The sequence below is a fragment of the Triturus cristatus genome, chromosome 8, assembly GCF_964204655.1.
Source record: "Triturus cristatus chromosome 8, aTriCri1.1, whole genome shotgun sequence".
Lineage (NCBI taxonomy): Eukaryota > Metazoa > Chordata > Amphibia > Caudata > Salamandridae > Triturus > Triturus cristatus.
In genome coordinates, this window is record NC_140591.1 from 694,058,957 (window position 1) to 694,080,039 (window position 21,083).

The 21,083-nt window shown below is 46.7% G+C and overlaps 1 protein-coding gene across 2 annotated transcripts in view; it reads left to right on the forward strand.

Annotated features, from left to right (window-relative positions):
* The first annotated feature begins 1,198 nt into the window (after positions 1–1,198).
* The window catches only part of RAP2A (RAP2A, member of RAS oncogene family), a 78,517-nt gene continuing 58,632 nt past the window's right edge, over positions 1,199–21,083 (forward strand). Inside the window, exon 1 of one of the 2 annotated variants that reach the window (XM_085622104.1) lies at positions 1,199–1,790. In XM_085622104.1, the coding sequence (XP_085478230.1) occupies positions 1,477–1,790 (314 nt within the window). In that variant the 5' untranslated portion in view covers positions 1,199–1,476. The remainder of the gene's footprint in view (positions 1,791–21,083) is intronic. The other variant, XM_085622103.1, reaches the window with a different exon arrangement.

The following is a 21,083-nucleotide window of genomic DNA, read 5'->3' on the forward strand; positions in this document are numbered from 1 at the left end:
TGGTTGTTAGTTGCATATAATAAATAAGCAACGACTATGGCTTGTATATAATATTGAGAAATCTTCCACTTACAGTCCTGTGACACCACGACAATGTTGCTGCTCCTGAGTTTCAAAAAGAGAAGGGAAATCCAGAGAGAAAATGACTCTTTAAAGGATTTTCCTTCCCTCCAACGCTCACCTGGCATGACTTCATGTCGTAACTTCTCCACTAGTGAGAAGTGAGCAGTGTGAGGACGCGCACATTGATGTGCCTGTTGTCACTGCAGTCGGAAACAAGCATTGGCATAGCCAATAGGTCTCGCTTTTGGGACCTTATAAGTATTTAGTTATGCAGCACAATATCCATGGTGCAACAACATCAACTGTTGCATGGCTAAACCCTTATAAGGTCCTAAAGGCGAGACCTATTGGCTATGCCAATGCTTGTTATTGAGTGACACTCGTTAGCCGGATTAGGTATCGGGAGACCAGGGAAAGGGCGGCACAACGGTGCAATGCAATATTACGTAAATCCCAAACACTATAATCACCGGGCGTGCAAGGTACGTGGGCGATAGGAACATTGGGAGACGTCAACTATACTGAGGATGTGGCCTTGCGGACAGAGCTGCAGCCCTTGGAGCTGCTGAACCCGGTTAAAGCCTCGGTGTGGGTTCAGCATCCTATGACTTTGAGCAAACCACTTAATCTCCCCATGAATGTGTCCTTCTGTAACGTAACTGGCGATCATGTAAAGCGCTCCAACACCTTCGGGTGGAGTTCGCGTAATATAAATCTGCAAAATAAAATGGGTAGCTTGTGCGGTCAACGTAGACTCGTCCAGTGGTTTCTGTTCACCAATGAAAACGGTTACTGCTACCCTGTCAAGCTTCAAAACTTACAGATGGAGTGTAGGAGGTGACGAACGCATTGTTGCTAAGGCTACAGCTAAAAGGCGGGGCGTAAGGATCACTGTCAAAGAAGCCTAACTACAGAACATGATCACCGCAGAAGGGGAAAAGTAATAGCGGCAGCCATCTTCTTGTCAGGCAAATGTCATTTAGGGCTGTAAGAAAAATACGTGGTACCAGTACATCAGAGAACTAATTTGGCTGACCGCAACATGGCGTCGCTCAGTATCCCTTGTGCGCATGCGTAATTGGATCTTCTCTTTCGTCGGGGAGCTTTAACATTCGATTGCCTGCTGTCTTTTTCGTGAGCGCGCTTGGTTGCGCTGGAGCGCGCCGCTCGTCCGGGGAAGGACCGGCCGGCGCACGCGCACACCAGCAGCACCGGCGCGCGGTTCATCATTCGTTGTGTGCAGCAGTAGCCGCAGCCGCGGGGGGGTCCGTAGGGCCCGCCCATGCCGCCTGGGGGCGCCGCTGCTGCTCCGCGGTGGCGGGGGGCGGGGAAGGTGTGAGTGCATGCCGCGGGAGGCGAGGGAGGGGGCGCGGGGCTGGGGCCGGCGGTGGTGGTGGTGGCGGCGGGGGGACCATGCGCGAGTACAAGGTGGTGGTGCTGGGCAGCGGCGGTGTGGGCAAGTCCGCGCTGACCGTGCAGTTTGTGACGGGCACCTTCATCGAGAAGTACGACCCCACCATCGAGGACTTTTACCGCAAAGAGATCGAGGTGGACTCGTCGCCCTCGGTGTTGGAAATCCTGGACACGGCCGGTACCGAACAGTTCGCCTCCATGCGCGACCTGTACATAAAGAATGGCCAGGGCTTCATCTTGGTCTACAGCATGGTGAACCAGCAGAGCTTCCAGGACATCAAGCCCATGCGAGACCAGATCATCCGTGTCAAGCGGTAAGCAGACTAGGGAGCCCAGACCGACCATTGGGAGAAAGGAGGGGGAACTAACCAAGTACATAAAAGGAGAAAGACCATATCAAACCACCTATTGGGCGTAGTGGAGCATCCAACTATAGGTTGTGGTGTAGATGCAGGAAGGTTTTGGTCAACCACCTCTAGTTGAAATGGAGATCAGATTAATCTTGTGGTGGTTGACGAGCTCAGATGGAGGGAGACCAGGTCCACAGCCAGTAGAGGCGTTTGGTCAGACCAGTTATTGTTTTTAGGTGTAGGCCCTAGTCAACAGCTTGCATTTAGGTGGAAAGGTTAATTAGACTAAGTGTATGCAAAGCAGTGGTTGTGTAGAAGTTGAGACCAACCCCCTCGTGAGGGTGGTGAGTGAGCACTCCCAACCACGTAGTGGGTAGACTCAACCATAACATCCTCTAATGGAGATTGGTCTACTGGTATGCATTACCTTCAGTGAGTGTGGCACACAGATGATGCTGGCATTCAAGACAGGTACACAGAGACAACCAGTAGTAGAGGAAGTGAGAGGTGTGGGCACCAGCTGTCTAAGGGAACACAGGAACAGAGATGGGCACCATCCCTTAGATGTTCTGATAAATCAAAGCTAGATGGAGCCCTTCACAGGAGCCAGGTTTGGATGGATGGATAACTGTTAACAATATGTGGATGAAGAGTACCTATTTAAGTGTTGGTTCTCTTGGTGTTTGGTTATTGTAGAAACAATCTAGTCCTTGGTACAGTATGATTGACAGTGCAGCACCGTTAATACCATAGATGGCACATTCAACCTCGTTGTAACAACCTAGGTGCAGAACAAAATAGCAAGAGAACAGTATAGTATGACGCTAATGGTATTGTAGAATTTACATAGTTCTTTACACCCTCGATGAAGTCACAAACATTCAGACTTTTCGGAGTGCCCTTTTGGAGTGTATGATTTGAAGGATGTAGTATGTCCTGTGTGGGACTGTTTGGGTAAAGGATATCCTGTTTAAAGATTGCAACATGGTGCTCTGTGCATCCATACGCATAAATAAGCATGAAACTTTGCAGGGAAAATTATAATAGGCGCATTTTTGCATATTTGCTTTTCAGCTTGCAGTTTATCCGTATCCTGTGGTTACGGGAATGGGAAAATTATTGTTTTTAGTACTATTCAGAATTCAATGTGATTGTCCAGTTATCTTATTTCTGTAGAGATAAAGTTTCAGAGCTTTCCTGTCTGTATAGAGGGTGAGCCTCTGTCAGTTTGCAACTGTTTGAAGAGTGGGCTTGTCTTGTGGAGCCAACCTGGGCTTGTCTTGTGGAGCCAACCTTGAACATACTGGTCCTATTTGAAAATAGCTGATGCATTTCTGTTGAAGGGAGAGAGGTGCACTCCATTAGACTACAAGAAGAGCAGTACTTTGAAGGTGATATATTTGGACATTTACTGCCAGTGCAGTGATGTGGTGCCTGGTGTGATGCAAGTCCAGATCTGTGGTTTTTGAGGCTGTGGTAGCTGCATTCTGAATTCTCTGTAATTTTCAAAGTATTATCGGACCTTCTTTCAGGAATATTTTTATGGCATAGATAAGGTAGAAGATTATAACGGCAGTAAGTAGTAGTCTGAATTTGTTTTGAGAGAAACCAATTTATGGAAATATTCGCTGAAGGCATCTATCTATTCGTGTAGATGTTTCTTTTGGAGGCTTAATTTACTTGCAGTATTAGCAGGAGATTGGTGTCCATAATTGCAAGCAAGTTGCTCACTTCAGCTAGTGGTGGCCCTAAATGTTGTGCCCAAATCTTTTACTGGTGATAGCTGATCCATTTGCAGCATTATAGTATATTGGTTTTTGTGTTTTTTTTTTTTTTTTTTTTTTTTTTTTTTTTTTTGGCATGAGGTGGTAAACTGATTGGCAGGGCGCAATTATCTCTATGCATTGTTTAATGGTACTTGAGCCAAGAGCCGATTGATTTTCCATCTTTAGTAGGACTTGAATGCCATAGGCACAGTTGTGGCAATTAAAATTATGTGAATGGAGAAGCTCGAGTAGAGGGCAGATTTAAACATTGAACAAAATAGGGGAAAAAATCAGTCTCTGGGTATGTCAGCTGTTGGTGTGAATGGTGCTGCTAAGGGGGTGAAGTCAGGTGATGAATCGGGTAAGAGGCAATCTGTTTTAGGACAGTTCCTTTTATTCCTCTGTTGTCAAGACCTCATTGGGAGGATAGGATGATGAACGGTGTCCAAGGGTATTGAAGTGTCAAGTAGGAGAAATACCGCTACTCTATTTGAGTCTTGATCGCTTTTTTCTAATCCGTTGTGGCTATCAGTGCTGTTTCATTAGCACAACCAGAGTGCAGTCTAGATTGATTGTCCAAAAGAGGGTTGTTTTATTTTATGAAGGCAGGTACTCAATTGAAAGCAGTTGGTGAGTTTACCAAGGAATGGGCCTGTAGCTATGTCCTATCTTGGTGGCCAATCATGGGGCCTTTTGAATGAATCTTTGTCAGTCCACTGTTCCTAACTTTTGGGAAAAAGCTAAGTGAATTCCGGTGCTGAAAAAACCTTTGGCCGATATGTATATCCTGGGCAATTACAGGCCTATTTCACTACTTCCAGCTGTCTCAAAGATTCTTGAGAACCTGATTAATGTCCAAATACCTGAACTCCAACCAGTTGCTGCATTCTTCTCAATCGGCCTTTCGCCCGCTATATACCTCCTGAATCTACTTTGGTACAGTTCTCTGACCTCATCAAACTGGTTGTGGAGCAAGGGAAGCAAGTTGCCCTATTGCTTCTACAATAATAAGCGGCGTTAGATACTTTCCCATCCTATCCTCATTCAGCGTCTGAGGGACATTGAAATTGGTGGAGCTGTTTTGGCCTGATTTGGATCTTTTCTTTCGAACAGATGTCAATCTGTATGGATGCTTCCTTATGCATCTGATTCCAGATTTCTAAAATTTGGTGTTCCCCAGGGATCTGCCTTTAGTTCAGTGCTGTTTAATGTCTATATGACTCCTTTGGCATGTAGCTGGTATTGTACGCTGACCACATGCAGATCCTTCTTATCTAGATAAAATTTGCTACAGCAGTGTAGGTCCTAACATCGCACTAGTGTGTCATAGTGAAAAATATCTCCAGTATTCCTACGCTCAACTCTCTGTGGCCCCACTGCCTTGAAGCCACAATCCACCAGAAACCCCCAAAAATATATTGAAAAGGTGCGTAATTATATCAGAAAAAGTTTCTTTTATATAGATATTCTATTCCAAGCACATATTGTCAACAGAATCACCAAAAAGTCTAAAAATCAGTCCAACATATGGAATTTCACAGAACCAATCCTCCAGGAGTCTTATGAATATGTACAGAATCCAATTTAATTTATGGTCCCAATATACAGTGCAGAGGCACATGTGGACAAGTAACTGACCACCATCAGCTTGAAATTAGTAGTGAAGTCAGTATTCTACTGCAGATTACGTTGCAGAAAGAGGCTTATTTGCAATCTTTACCTATCGAGCAACATATTTACAAATCTAATGCGTTGAAATAGTGGGTACAACACCATCCAGGAGAAGAATTGAGGATAATTAAGGAAATACAAGTTGAAGCTTCATTTCGCGCAAACAAAAAAACAATAGACAATCCAACCCTGATGAAGTTCTAAAGGGACGAAACATGCTGGCTTGGGCTGATTGGAAAATCTGTTTATCATGAATATCAATAAAACTGGATTCTGTACATATTCAAAAGATTCCTGGAGGATTGAGTCTGTGAAATTCATATGTTGGACTGATTTCTTTTTTTTTAGGTGGATGTTGGTAATTTGTGCTTCGAATAGAATACATGACAGAAACATTTTCTTTTGTAACTACGCTCCTTTGCAATATATTTTTTTGGCCTTCTTACCTGGGACAGTAATATTTCTTATGCCCAGAACAGATTTGAAGTATCTGTCAGCAGTATTTCAGTGGATGCAGTGGAGCAATCTCCATCTAAACTGAAATACTAGTGTTTGACATCCACCCCTCTTCTTGGGGCGATGTATTTTGGCCCAGCTCTGCTCCTTCTTGCGTAACTATATGTATTGTTTGGGTGAAGTTCAACAACAAATTGTCCTTCAGCTCCCAGGTGGACAGTGGGGTAGGTATGTAATTTGGCCTTATTAGATCCTCAAGAAAGTTTGTTCTTGCTTCCTTCACACTGCTGGGAGATGGTAATCCATGCTCTCATTGCATCCCGACTGGGCTTAGCCAATGTTCTGTATTGGGGTCTCCCACTGTACCAACTTTAAAGATTCCAGTTGGTGCAGATTGTGACAGCCCGGCTCCTCCTAAATACTCATACACAACTCATTTCATGCATACCTAAGGAATTGCATTGGTTGCCAGTTCGGAAGAGAGTTCATTTATAGTGGCTTGTGTTGGCCCATAGCGCATTTTTATAGATCAGGTCCTGCCTACCTGGCCAAAAGACTCGTACATTACCATCCAGCCAGTTGTCTGTGCTCCTCAGATGCTGATGGCTGTTGTTCCAAAGTTCAAGAAGAAGAACTGGGGAGGCACCTCTTTCTCTGTTCTTGCTGCCCCTGGCTGGAATGTTCTTCCTTTCTACCTCGGTTCCACTAAAAATAAAGGTTCTTTTAAACGGAGCCTAAAAAACTTGTTGTTCAATTCTGCCTTCTAATTTACTTTTTGGATAGATGTTCGATGAACCTTTAGTGCCTAGACACTCCGCAGAGTAGCTGTGCACTTGATTAACTCTGGCCTGCCATCGAAACCTAGTACATGATCCCTTTTGGACAGCATATCTTTTTAATCTATTAACTCAGGTTCCTTGCTGGACGCTTTACCATCTAGCATGCTCAGACAATTGGACTCTTGCCTGCTAACCATGATTTTGGATCTTCTTTATGCCTAGCTATGTGAGGTGTTTGTCCCTCAGAAGTGGAAACATTGCATGGCTTCCCACTCCTCAAAAAATCCAATGTGGACCTGGCCAATCTGTCAAGTTTCTATCCAATCTCTCTGCTACCCATCTTCTCCAAAGCTTTGGAGAAATCTGTTGATGGTTAACTGACCTTGTCCGTGGAGGCTCAAAACATTTCTCTGTTCATCCCAGTCTGGCTTTAGGGCTGGACATTTGACAGATTCTTTCCTTTTGGGTGTAGCTGAACACTTAAGGCAGCCCCTGGATGAGGGCGTTGCAGCCAAGGTCATTTTGTTAGACCACAGCGAGGCCTTCGATACCATGTCTCACTTCATCTTGGTGAAAAGACTGATGGCAGTATGACCTGGAAGGCCCAGCTTTGGAGAGGTTCAGATCTTTCCTAATGGATCGGTCCTTTTAAGACTTTTCTTCTAGTGCCAGGTCTGAGACACAAGCGGTAACCTCTGGAGTCCCACAGGGTTCTGTGCTGAGCCCGATGTTTAACATCTACATCCGTCCTCTGGCGGATGAAGTAGAGAGCATCGGCTTGACCCTTTTTTCTTATGTGGATGACACTCAGATTATCTTAACTTTGCCATCCCTTCATAATCATGGACCGTCTGATCTTATCCTGGGCATGAGTCACATCTCCTCATGGGGTGAATAAAAACTCACCCAAGCTCAAAGGAGTTAAAACTGAGGTCATGATTACGGGCAAGAATCCTGCTTTCTGGGCGCTGCAGCATTGGCCTGCTTCCCTAGAGGCTCTGCCTACTCCAGCCTCAAAGATTAAAAACTTGGGTTTCCCTGTGGATGATAGGTTATCTATCCTCCCTCAAGTTCACATGGCGGACACGTGTTTTGCAGTGCTTAAGTGGCTAAAAAAGATAATTTGGCTGATCCATGCTTCTGCACAAAGGACTGTGATTCAGGCCCTAATCCTCTCCAAATTAGACTACTGCAACGTGCTGTATTTAGGAGTCAACAAAGCCAGTGTCCATCGGCTGCAGCTAGCGCAGAACGCTGCTGCCAGGCTACTCTATTGGCTTCCCAAATATGCCTTGGTCTCGAATCTCTTCCAGGAGCTGCATTGGCTTATGATTTCTATTTGCTTCAAATTCAAAGCTTTGCACTACATGTTAAAGGCGAAAATGAGACTCGAGCCTCACTATATCCAGGATTTGGTGCTGCCATATCGTCCCTCTCCTTGAGATCCACACACCTTGCCTTGTTCACTGTGCCTAGGTTCCGCTTGTCTCGCATGAAAGGGCGCTCATTTGCTTATCTATGTCCAAAACTATGGAACTGCCTTCCTGATTATCCGCGGAACTGTTTGCCACTTATTGCCTTTCGCAAGGGTCTGAAAACCTGGCTTTTTAAATCTGTTGCTCCTATGCTCCCCTCCTATCTTCTCTGCGCCAGGGAACCCAGGGGTAGCTGTGCGCATTACCCATTTTTGAAATAATCATAAATACCACATGATTACTTGTATATTTATTTAGTTTTGGGAATAGCTTTTAAGTGAGCGGTTTGTATTTCACCTAGAAAGATTCTAGTCATCAGTGACAGATTGATGATGGCAGCAGAGCTTGTGAGGTGAATGTGTTTGATAATGAACCTGACTCTAGTCAGAAGGTTTCCAACTAAGGCACAGTCTTTTGTGGTATTGACGTTTTCAGAGGTTATGGGTTGTAACAGAGTAACTATGGGCCTTGACTTGCTTCCTGAGTCAAAGGTCTGATCGTGGGAGTTTGCTTATCCACTTAGTTTTTCAAAAAAAAAAAATTCTGCTCTTCTGCTCTGCCGCTTATGTAATGAAGTGATCAGCCAGAATATCTCATGGTTGTTGGAAGGCAGTCATGTTGGAGTCTGCATTACGGTTCTGGAATTCACTAATTTATGTAATTCTCTTGACATGCAAGTGGCTTTTAAGATTCGGTGTGGGTAGTACAATGTTTTTGGTTGGTTTGAGAGTTTGTAGTTTTCATTGCTTTAATATTTATTTGCAGGTGTCTTTTGTTTGATTTTTGATTTTTCTTCAGTGGCCAGGTATGTGTTTCTTAGTGGGTGCGACAGATTTGCCTGGGATAACCTTTTTGAGGGCACATGTCGGAGATCAAACTGTGTAACTTATTTATCTGCTGACTAAAAAAAGTGGATACCTGCGATTTAAAAAAAAAAAAGGTGCATACAGTATCATCTGAAAATTATTTCAAGCTTCGTGGGATTTACTCTGGAGTACAAGAACTCAGTTTATTGGGACCATAGTCCATTAAACTTGCAGCACAATATTAAAAATAAAAGCATATACATGAAATTACCAGAAATACTATGCAATTTATGATTTATCACAAACCAACTATATATATATATATATATCCTTTTAAAATGTTACCTATTTTTCATAGCCAGACATTTACATATCTGAAAATCCCCAAAAAGTGAACTAAAAGTAATTTCTTTCCTTCTTATTGTCTGTAGTATGCGCTGTTGGGAAGTTTTTGCATCAAACATATATCAAATAAAAAGCTTAATGTTACCTGACATTATTATTCAGTATACTTATTCAAAATTGGTCTTAAAATTCTTAGTCTTTCTACTTTAAAAAAAAAAAACAGTGCAATACTCAATGTGCACTCGAACATTTTACACTCAAATCACACTTGCAATGCCCCCTTGCGAAATTGGACAACATTGAGGTGGTAAATATAGGGATGATAATCCTAAATTTTAAGATCGAGCATCTCATTTAGTGGTCTGGTAGCGAGGACATAAAGGAAAACGTCTCATTAATTCAAGAGTTCATCAAATGGTATACCCAATTTGAATTTTTTTCCCCTGTAAATATTGTAAATCCTTTCCACTTGACAAATTGCTTTTTTCATATTTAGTTCTTATCGTGTAAATTTCAGCATCAGGAGTGGGAGAACGTAGCGAGATCAATTATTGCTTTTATCTGTCTACTAAGACTCACAGCCCATCTTGTTTAGTTAATCGAAAGTTTGTTTTAAAGTAATAAACTATTTTATCATCAGATGCTAATAATCTATTCCAAAAGTTTAACAAGAACGCTACTAATATAAAATACCAGGACACCAGTCTTGTTTCCTTTCTTATTGCATATATCATGAAGGTTTAGAAGAGTTTTAAACTCTACCCTCCGCTCTAGTCCAGTTCTTATACCTATAAAAGATTTCTTCTATTCTCATTCTTTCCAGAGACCATTCCTTCCTTTTCTTTTTATGGACAAAAAAGATTGTTTTTTTTTTTCTTCATATTTATCACAAGTTTTTTTTCCTTAAAGGTTATTAAAAAAAACACACATCCACTTTCCTTTGTAGACCAATTTGTGTTACAAACATAATCACCAGGTCATCCATATATATTAAGCAGGCCACATCTTCCTCCTACCTTAGGTTATTATATGCATGGGTGCTCCATAACCGAGAAGGTAAATCCCTTTGATGAAGAGCAAATTAGGCTGGTGCCAGAACACATCCATGGCATAATCTACTCTTTATTTTTTTGGAGCGCCACCTTGTGTTAATTCTAAGCTGGCCCAGTTCTCTCTATGGATTTCTCATATCTCTATCCGGGCTAGAGTAAAACAATAGTCAAGTGTTGAGTGACCTTTTTTTAAACCCACCTTGTTCCACTGAAATGGGGCATTCCCCACAGCTACATTTAATGTTAAGGTTGGGAAAAAAACTGTCCCCTCCGATCGCAATTGAACTTTGTTATCGCCGGGAGATTGTCAGTAGCTGCTGCTCTTTTAAGCCTAGTGACACTGTTACCGTCTTAATTACTTTCTTGGTCAAACACATCAAAAAATCTCATCACACTCAAACTCCACTAATAAGGTTTCACTATACTCTGTGCTATAGACCTCTTCCAGTTAATTTACACTCTGATCTTCCGGTACCATACAATGTCCTTCAACTAATTCACCTCCCACTCCAGATTAAAGTAATTTCCAAAATGTTACTCCTTTAACTGGATTACTGACAAAGTTTTACCAATTATTTTTAAAGTATTCATTTTTTTCCTATTATTCAAGAATTCTATTTAGGGTTTACCTTTACAATTTCTTCTTTAGTATTTTTACCAACCGTGTTTTTAATCCCCCTTAAGTTTCCTCAATTTGAATTTTAAAGCTGGACAATGATTATCAAACCATCCTATTTTTTTATTTTTTATTTTCTTTCTATCCCTTCAACTTCCCTTGTACCTTTTTATACATTCTGTTTTTTTTTTAAAGTTCTCCCTTCAAACAGTTCACAACATTCTGTACAACTTTATTATACCAGGTATTTAAATCATTCGGATTTTTTTTTATATTTTCAAAACCATTCTTCATTGAAATTCAGCAAGATGGCATATCTATTCTTCGCCCATGGGAATGACAGTTCTTGAACATTCTACCTGTAATGGGAAGGCTGTCTTTTTGTGACTCAACATATCCAGTCTCAATTAAGCGCTTATTGGGAAGTGGTCACTGCACCACTCCTTTAATACACTAAACTCCTCTATTAATTCAAAGTGCCAGAATGCAAGGTACATATAGTCTATTGGACATTGTTGCATTCCATATTTGAAAGTTGGAAAAGTATTGGTCATAAAACGGCCTATCAAATATACCAAGCCAGCATGTTTTCACAGCACAGGTAAATAAATCCCTGTCAAATTTTGAGAGCCTGCAAGTGAGAAAGTTCCCATGAGGGATATTATACACTGGTTTGATTTCGTCCGGGCAACTATTTTCTTTCGGGTGTAATTTTGTTTCAACACCCCCACCCTCAATGAAATAACTAAGCTGTTGTGTGATACGTTTAGAGTCCTCAAATCTTCTTTCAAATAATTCAAACTTTTTTTTTGTTAAACCTTTTTATTTGGGTTTACAATAATGAAAGGAGCATTACACATATACTCTAAGCGGAAGTGTAGAAATAACATGCAAGTTACATGTCTGACGTTGAAGCAACATTGCATGTAATGATCAAGTATCGAGTTCACAGATAACCATGGAACGCCTTAGGGGGGATGAGCCGCTCCCAGGAGAGGTGCGTCTACTGATGTGTATACCCAAAGGAATAAAGTTTGAGGAAAAACCTCATACTAATATAAAGTACTGAACCATGGTTTGTAGCTGTGCAGTGAGTGGTTGGCACTGTAAGCATAGGCGGGGGAAACCCTTAGTGAGTTTGTGGGGGGTTTCTGGCTAAGGGGGTTAGAGGGCGTTCGTGTGGGTCTCAGGAAGGCGGGGTGTCTGCGACCTCAAAGGGGGCTGCGGCTCGTAGAGATGCTGCAGGGGCATCCTTGTGACTGCGTGGGTGTGGTGTCTTGATCAACAGTTTGGTGAAAGCGCAGGACTAAGATGGCCCATTCAGGGGAGATGGGACGGCGACAGACTCTGCGCACCTCATATCGAAGCACATTTTCTTCTGTAGCGCACCACTTACGGACCACCCCAACCAAAACTGCTAGGGGGGGTCCCCTCAGGTGCACGCCAGTACATTGTGATTCCACGTTTGGCCAACAGGTGGGCTAGCGCTACGAAGCGCAATTGGACCTTGTAATGTTTGCGTCATTTAAATCCCAACAAGCAGGCTTCCAGGAAGAAATATCGGGGAGCTTGGTGACATCGTGCAGTGTGGTGTGTATAGTGTTCCAGTAGTGCTGCCGGGCAGGCCCAGAACATGTGTAGGAAGGTTGCTCTAGGGGTTTGGCAGCAGGAGCAGGCAAACTGTGACTCGGGGTATTGGCGCTGAAGCTGCGCTAGCATCCGATATGCGCAGTGCAATATATAAAATTGTATATTTTTGAAACGGGATTTCCGGAACACCTTCGGGAATTTCCAGGGTGCGTTCCCACTCTGTCATGTAGTGGCCTCTCAAACTCCTCCTCCCACTTATGTCGCAACTGGGCGTGTGGGGCAGGGGTCAGTTCCCGGATGGCTTTGTATATCCAGGTGATAAGGTATCGGCCAGGGCCCATAGTTAATACTGTATGAAGTACTGGATGGGTCACAGGTCCCAGGGGTGTTGGCAGTCGAGTATGATTCGCCAATGGAGCAGGAACTGCCCCAGAGGGAGCCCGTCCTCCTCCACCAGTTGGCCCTCGTAAAATAGGTAATCTATCTCCAGACGCGAGTGATCCATCTAGAACTGTAGCTCCCGGGCAGTGTAATAGCCCCTTTGGGGGCAAGCTGGCCAGCGGCAGCAGTGGGGTATAAAGTGGAGCTCCTTGGGACAGACTGTGAATGCGTAGCATACAGGCCATCGCAATAGTTACTTGTATGGGGTAGGTTATGGCTGGCCGGGGTCCTGGTAGGAGCAGGCGTCGGATTGCCAGCAGCGACCAAGGTCCGCTTTCGGAGCAGGCCTCTTAGATACCGACCCTCTGTCCAGCGAGATAACCACTGGATCTGCGAAGTATGCTTTAAACTATGGGGCTGCCAGACCCCCTTGATTCACGGGCAGGTGGAGCTTGACCAAAGCGACTCCTTCGGCCATTCCCCACAGATAAGGGAGCAAAGCAGTGTGTCGAGCTCCTTAAAGGAGGAGCTAGAAGGGATGACCATTTTTGCCAATGCCTTTTTCCCTTTAGGAGCCAGGAGAAGGGTTTTCTAGAAGCCCACCAATGAGCGTATGCCCACAAGCATTCTGCGGTGGTTACCTTCATAGAGATCCTGAGGGGTATGGTACAGGCGGACTCCCAGATAGCGTGGTGCCCCCTCGCGGCAGGAGAGCCTCGAGTTGCCAACATACACCCCCGTTAGGGGAGGTGAGGGCTGAGAGGGTAGACTGATTTCGCCCAATTAACTTTCGGCCCAGCTGCATCTGTGAAATCCAACAACTTGGCCCATAGAAGTCAGAGGTCGACCACGATGTTCCGCAGATGGAGATCATCTGCATATAAGGACCCACTGTGAATCTCTCTCGCAAGGTGAATTCCCCACTCTCTTCCTCCCCCGTCTCCCCCCCTGTAAGCATGCCGCCAGAGGTTCTATCGCCAGGGTGAAAACAGGTGAGAGAGCGGGTCCCCCTGACTAGTGCCCCGAGTCACAGAGAAGGGGGCCGAGATGTGACGCCCTAGGTGCACCCGTGAGATGGGGTTCAAGTATAGTAGCTTGGTGTAGGCTAGGAGTTTGGGTCCTACTCACAGGTGACTAAGCTTTGTGAATAGATAGGACTAGGACAGTATGTCAAACGCCTTCTCCAGATGCAGGATCAGGCAGGCGGCACCGGGGAAGAGGGCCTTCATCCTATCCTGAACGTGGAACAGGCGGCAGATGGTTTGAGACGTGCTCTTACCAGGCACAAAGCCGTTTTGGTCCTTGTGCACGAGAGCAGAAAGCACCTGGGCAAAGCAGTCCGCTAGTATTTTGCCAAGGATCTTGTAATCTGCTGTCAGGTGATCAATTGGTCTATAGTATGCCAGTATGGTGGGATCTGTCTGGCTTCGGAATTGAGACTAGAACGGACGCGTGGAGCGAATAGGATAGCTCATCTTTGTGGAGCACCGCTTCGTGCATTTCCGCTAGTCAGGACGGCAGCAGGTTGGAGAAAGTCTTGTAGTAATCAACAGCAGGCCATCCATCCCTTGGGTTTTGTTACGAGCCAGGTCTAGGATCGCCTGTTTAACATCTGCTGATGTGATCTCTGCATCCATGGAAGCCTTCATCTGAGAGGGGATCTGGGGATGAGTAAGAGTTGCGAGTAATTGGTTTATAAACTGCTAAGATTAGTGCCGTGGGGCCCTATAGGCGCAGCGTAATAGTTGTAGAAGGTCTGCAGAAAGTAGTTTCTGGGCATGGATCGCGACGGAGGATGTGGTCACTTCAGTTATGGGGCGAGCATCAGAATCCTGGCAGATAAGCCACACCAGGAGCGCTCCCAGCTTGTTCCCTTGTCGGTGCACCCTGGCAGAATATGCTTTGAAGTTGTATCATCGGAGGTCTGGTAGCACCGCCTCATGGGCGGTTTGTGCCTCTGCCAGTTGTGTCACAAGTGCTGGATTAGCGTCTGCCGCCTTGCTGAGAACAGCAAGCTTGTGCTCGCCCGCCTGCAGGTCTGGTTCGAGTGTACGTCCAACCCCTACTATCTGCCAGTCGCACGTCCCCCTGGTGACTACCTTAAAGGCGACCCATTCCAGCATTCTGGTGGACGCCATATGGGAATTTTCAGAAATTTTGTAGCAGATATGTGCCTCCTGCTTGTGTCCACACACCGGGTCTTCAAGGCAGTCACATGGCTGCCACCAAACGGGGTGGGGGGGGTGGCGCCATTGCAGGGCCTTGAGGTGTGTGCGTTGTGGTCTGACAGGACCCGCCCCATGTATTCCGCGCATTGGACTTGGGGGAGTATGGTGGGTGAGCACAAGAAGCGGTCAAGACGTACATAGAGGTTGTGTGGGATAGAGTGAAATAAGTATAGTTTAGCCTTGGGGTACCAGGTTCTCCAGGCATCTGCAAGCGTCCAGTGTTGCGCCCAGGCTTGGAAGCGCTCCGTCTGTACATAGGGTGTGGAATGAGGAATAGGCGAGGAGGTCTATCCAGGGAGAGCTCAAGCACACAATTATAATCTTCCCCCTAGTACTGATGGCAAGCCTGTAATTTGGGCCAAGACGCCCGACAAGTTGTCCCTGAATTTCCCTTGCTAGGTATTGGGCACATAAGACACTTCCTATAATCATCGACTGACCATCCATTAGTCCTTTGAGTAATGCATATCTCCCCATCTGTGTCAATCACCCTGAAATCCCCAGCTCCCTGAAATCCGCGGTAATTGTGCCCATTTTGAAAAAACCGGGGGCAGACCCTTCTGTCCCAGCCAATTTCCGCCCCATCTCCCTTTTGCCATTTTTGGCTAAAGTGCTCGAGCGCCACGTCACTCGCGCCCTGAGTTCCTTTGTGGAGAAGCACGGAGCCCTTGCCTCCCGCAAAGCTGGCTTCCGCCCCGCACACTCTACGGAGTCCGTGGTTATGTCGGTTCTAGACACCCTCAGGGAGGGCATGGATACTAATCAGCACCAGGCCCTTGTGCTCCTCGATCTCTCAGCCGCCTTTGATACAGTGGATCATGACATTCTACTCCCCCGTATCGGGGCGGCGGGGATCGGGGGGTCTGCCCTGGTCTGGCTATCCTCCTTCCTGAGTAACCGCACCCAGGCTGTCCGCCTGGGTGAATTCACAGTGGACATCCGGAAAGTTCAGTGCGGGGTCCCCCAAGGTTCCTCTCTCTCTCCCCTTCTGTTTAATTTGTATATTGCCCCTCTAATTTTTTCTCTTCAACAGATGGAGGTCACCGTTTTCAATTATGCGGATGACCTCCAGCTGGTCTTTAATCTCTCTTCTCCCTCTGCTGTTCTTAACTTCCAAACTGTCATGCTTCATATCAGGGACTGGATGAACCACAACCACCTGAAACTCAACCCTGATAAAACCGAGTTGGTGCTGACGGGCGGTTCATCCAGCCCCTGGTCCCCCCTCTTCTGGCCCCCCGCCCTTGGTCCCTCTCCTGCTCCCTCTTCCTCAGTTAAAACCTTGGGCATAAAACTTAATTCTCAACTCACCCTTCACTCCCAGGTCAGTTCTGTGGTATCCTCTTCTTTCCTCTCACTGCGCACTATACGCAGGGTGTCCCGCTTCTTCACTTTCTCTGCCCTCAAACTCATTATCTTGGCCATGGTGATGTCCCGCCTGGACTATGGGAACGCCCTGTATGCCGGTATCCCCGCATACAGTTTGCGTCGCCTACAACAGATTGAAGACCAGGCGAGCCGCCTGGTTTTCAATCTCCCTAAATGTCACCATTCCACCCCACTTCTGAATTCACTACATTGGCTCCCCGTGCGAGCTAGAATTCAATTCAAGCTCGCATCCATTACCTTTTTGGCCCGATCGGGCTTGGCGCCAGCCTTCATTTCTTCTGAAATTGCCTCATATATCCCCACCAGGACTTTACGTTCCTCCTCCCAGTCCCTCCTCACCATCCCACGCTTCCGGAGAAAGAAGTGGGGAGGATCTAAATTTGCTATTCTTGCCCCTACCCTCTGGAATTCCCTTCCCCTTGAACTTCGTTCCATCACCCTCTATTCACAGTTTCGCAAATGCCTTAAAACCCACTTATTCACAAAATCCCTTGTATAAACGCTCCCCCTTCCCTCCCTGTTCTTAACCTCAGTTTCCCGTCAGCCATAGCGCCAAGAAACCGCTGGTATACGTGCGCTCTATAAATACTTTCAAACTCAAACTCAGGTTTCCTGAAAGGTAGTACTAGGTCACAGCCATATTAATACCCCCGAGTTAGTGGTGGCACAGAAGGATCCCCGGCCATCGCTTGCCCAGAATAGCTTGTTCTCCAACCGTAAGGTGTGTCTCTTGCAGCAGAGCTATCTGTGCCTTGTGATGCTTGAGATAAGAGTACAAAGCAAACACAAGGAGATAGACTGAGCGTTGAAACTTTTCAGACACTCTCCCCCAGTCACAGATCTGGGTTGAGTCCATCGTACTTTAGCTCACTTTGCCACCCCAGTTCAGACCCACCCATATGCAAATCAGTCTTGACCATGTGCCTCATGGGAACAGTCCAGCCTGAACTGCCAAGCCAGATCTTCAATGGACCAGAAACGAGCACCCTGGGACTGGTTTTGAGGTAACACCCCTCATCAGTCAGACTAGCTTGAATCCAGTGGCAAAGTGAGAATGGGACCCATGTCTGGGCATACCCTGCCAACTTGGGGTGAACAAAGCAAAGAGTACACCATGTATTTCTTACAAGCAGTGTGCAGGCCCCGTATGTTCAGGGTGAGGAAACTGACATCAGCGGTATGGGTCATAATAAGATGAAAAGGATATGGTGGGGAATGCTGGGGTTGATGGCTCATTTGCAGCCTCTCCCCTGCCAAAAGGGTAACACCCCCCCCAAAGTATAGTGGCACCCGCCCGCCATGGTGTTGAAGTGGGAAGTATGAACATAACTGGGGAGGGACAGAGTCCCAACACTGGGGACCTACTGCAACTAGCAGTATGTCCAAACCAAGCATGGCGCAAGTACTTTAATGTAACAAGGGGGATCCGGTCGTGCGCAGTGTGCACGCGTTGTGTATGGCCCATGTGGATCCAGTAGAATTAAGAAGGTGGGGGCGCCTGAGGCAGTGGAATGTGTGGGATCAATAATGTCTGGATTTGCAGCTTATGGCGCTATCAGTTGTAAAAGAGAGGTGGGAGACTGAGCATGGGGCATAGATAGAGTTGTCCAGTCGGACACCCAGGTTTTTAGCCATGATCTTTGGGGTGGGGGTTAGGCCCAACTCTGCCGGCCACCAGTTGGGGGACCACTGCGTTTGAGCAGTGCCAAATAGCATAATCTCTGTTTTGGCTGCATTGATCTGGAGGAAAGTTTCTGTCATCCATCCGGAAATTGTTCGCATTCCCTCAGCAAAGAGTTTTGGTTGAGACTTTATCGTTATGGAACGATGAGGGGAGTTGGGTATCATCCGCATAGGAGTAGGGAGTTAACTCATGTTCTCTGATGATCTTAGCAAGGGGGCTTCTTAAACATGGGCGCCCCTCTCGTCCTCAGGCCGCTAAGTCCGCTGAGGCCTGTAGAAACGTCCGATGCTCGGCAGTAATTTATAATTTGCTCCAGATGGCAGACGTGAGGCCTGGGGACAAGGATCCGAAACCGGACGCTATTCCCCCCCCCCCCCCTCCTGTTTCGGGGTCCACAAAATCGCTGGATGTGACAAGTCTCTGAGTGCTTGAGTCTATTTGAGTGTTGGTCAGTCTAGTCCGACGCCTCAGCTTGGTCTGTGAAGGAGGTATCGCCTCAGAGTATCATCTTGAGGCGTGCTGGAAACAACAGTGAGTATTGCATTCCTATCTGTTTGAGGCATCGTTTGACTTTCGGGAAAGGTGCTGCTGAAGTTGCACAAACAGAGTGTAGGTGGGGAACAGCATGAATTGCTTGTCTTCTACTCTGAGACCCCCGCTCTGTCTGGATGCGCGAAGTATTGCATCTCTGTCTTGGAAGTGCAGGACTTTTTCCAGTAATGTTCGGGATGGGGGTGGAGCTTGTCGCAGGCGGCGTGCTGAGCCATGGTGCACGCTCTCATGGGGGAAGAAGGGTGTTAGGTCGGAGGCTGGGGCAAAGGATTTAAAACCAGGTCTCTAGGTAAGTGATGGTGTCTGGTCCCTCGGCTCCCTCTGGCAGCCCTAGTATGCATATATTGCTCCTCCGGTATCTGCCCTCCAAGTTGTCTGCCTGGCTTTCCAGTTGTGCCACATGACTGTGAGGTCACGCAGGGCTCCCCGGTGGTTGATCGTAAGTGGTCGAAGAGCTAAAAAGGATTTCTCTCCTTGAGTAACCCTATCTGCAAGCTTTCTGCTGTCATCCCATAGAAGATTAAGGTCCGTGGCCAGAGATCTGAATTTGCCCTCCATGGTGACCTTAGAGTGCTCTATAGCAGCTAGCACTTTATCCAGTTTCTCAAACATTGTGCGGGCAGCCATGACGTCCTCCTCCACCCGTGGGGCACCTGATGCCAAGGGAAATCTTTCCGTTGAGTTGGAAGCCTGGGCGCCGGTGTGAAAGCGGAGCCTCCCAATGCGGTAAGGGGGAGCGGTTTATGTTGGGCGTTAGCTGCGGCCTCCTCGCTGTAATCTCTGCTGTCCTATGAGCACTGGTACGCCCCCAGGCACGTCAGGTGGGGCTTTATCCCCCCCCTTGCATCTCGATTGTGAGGCCTGCGCAGCTGGGGGGTGCTCAAGGCCTCAGGCCTGAGGTGCCGCACCCGCCCAAGCACGGAAGTGGATCGGGAGCAGAGGGTAAACTCCAGTGAAAGGCCCCGGTTCGGAGAATGGCGTTGTAGTCCCTCTCCCCTAGCAGTCACAGCACCTGATTCCGCTTGGGCGTGGGCGGAAGGAGGATCCAGTGTATGGCCCGGCTGCAGGTCCAATGGGCGGGAGGACCACGACAGGGTAGCTAAAGTAGCAGCGCTCACTCTGTGCCTTCTGCAGCCCTTCCTCTGTATCTCAGTCCAGGTACTGATGTCATGGGCCCACAGCTGGGCTCTTAGCTAGTCTCTCATATGGGACTCCGATGTCCCCTCTCCTGCGCAGGTCTTAACTACCAGGTGTCGCCGCCACCTGCTGGCTCCGGTGATCAGTGTGCGCAGAGCAGCATCCACCTGAGCACAGCAGGCTCCTTGCATTGGGTCAGGAGCAGGGGCAGCAGCGGCTGGTGACAATTGGTGAGGCGTAAAACAATTGTCGTAGTACACTTTGGCGTGCGTAGGGAGCGAGCCTGAACCACCTAAGGGGGGGGGGGGGGTTCGTGGGGCCCCCAACCCCAAGGATAATTTTGAAAAAAGAGTGGGCAAATGGTGCATTTTCAAGCAGTAATGAGAAGAACAGACGGAATTGGTGATGAAAATAATGGAAACCAAAAATGAGATAAAGAGAAGGGATCAGGGTGAGGCCTGTAAGCGATGGACAGGTAATGTCAGGTCAGAGATCTACAAGTAGGGACTGAAGAAACTGTGTGATGGACGCAGGCAGGCAGGCACAGGGGTGATGGACCGACCTTGTGACCAGGCAGGTAGGTAAGTGATGTACATATCTCGTGTCATGTATTAGAACAGGAAGAGACAGATGGGTGATGGAGGTACAGTATTTGCCGGAATCAACAGTGTATCAGGCCCTTAGACTGTGGGTTGTAGATAGAGGGACTGACCGAACAGGCATGGGGTAATTGATGGACAGAACGCGTGTCAAGGTGTCAGGATAGGCAGACAGATGCTTTATACAGGGGATGTTGGTGATGGGCAGAGGGGGGGTCAGGACAAACAGGATGCGGGTGACATGAAAGTTCCAGAGTGTCCAAATAGAGAGCATTCAATGACAATACAAGTAAGGTCCAGTAATCACAACCTAACTATGCATTAATATTTCAGGTAGGGTGCAGTAATCGTAATGAATATGTTACACTGTCACTCTACCTCTTTGTGAAGATGTGAAAAGAGCACTAGAGTTGCAAATTTACACTGCTGTCCATAATTTCTATTCGAATCTCTCAGGCTCAATTAAATATCTATATTAAGTAAACAGAGAAATGGGTGAGCAGCGCTTCCGCACGTTATAAGAGTCGAACAGAGACTTTTAGTGCTACTGTATGGAAGGGAATGCACGCCTTTAGCATGTGCGAAGCCGGGCCTATGGGCTTTAGGGACCCACTGAACCCTAATTACGGCTGTTTTTGAACTAACAAATTAGCGGATGGTGGGCAGTGGCATTTCTGTGTTTGCACCAAGGCCCTTGGCATCCGTGCTCTGCTACCATGTCAAGGCAGGTC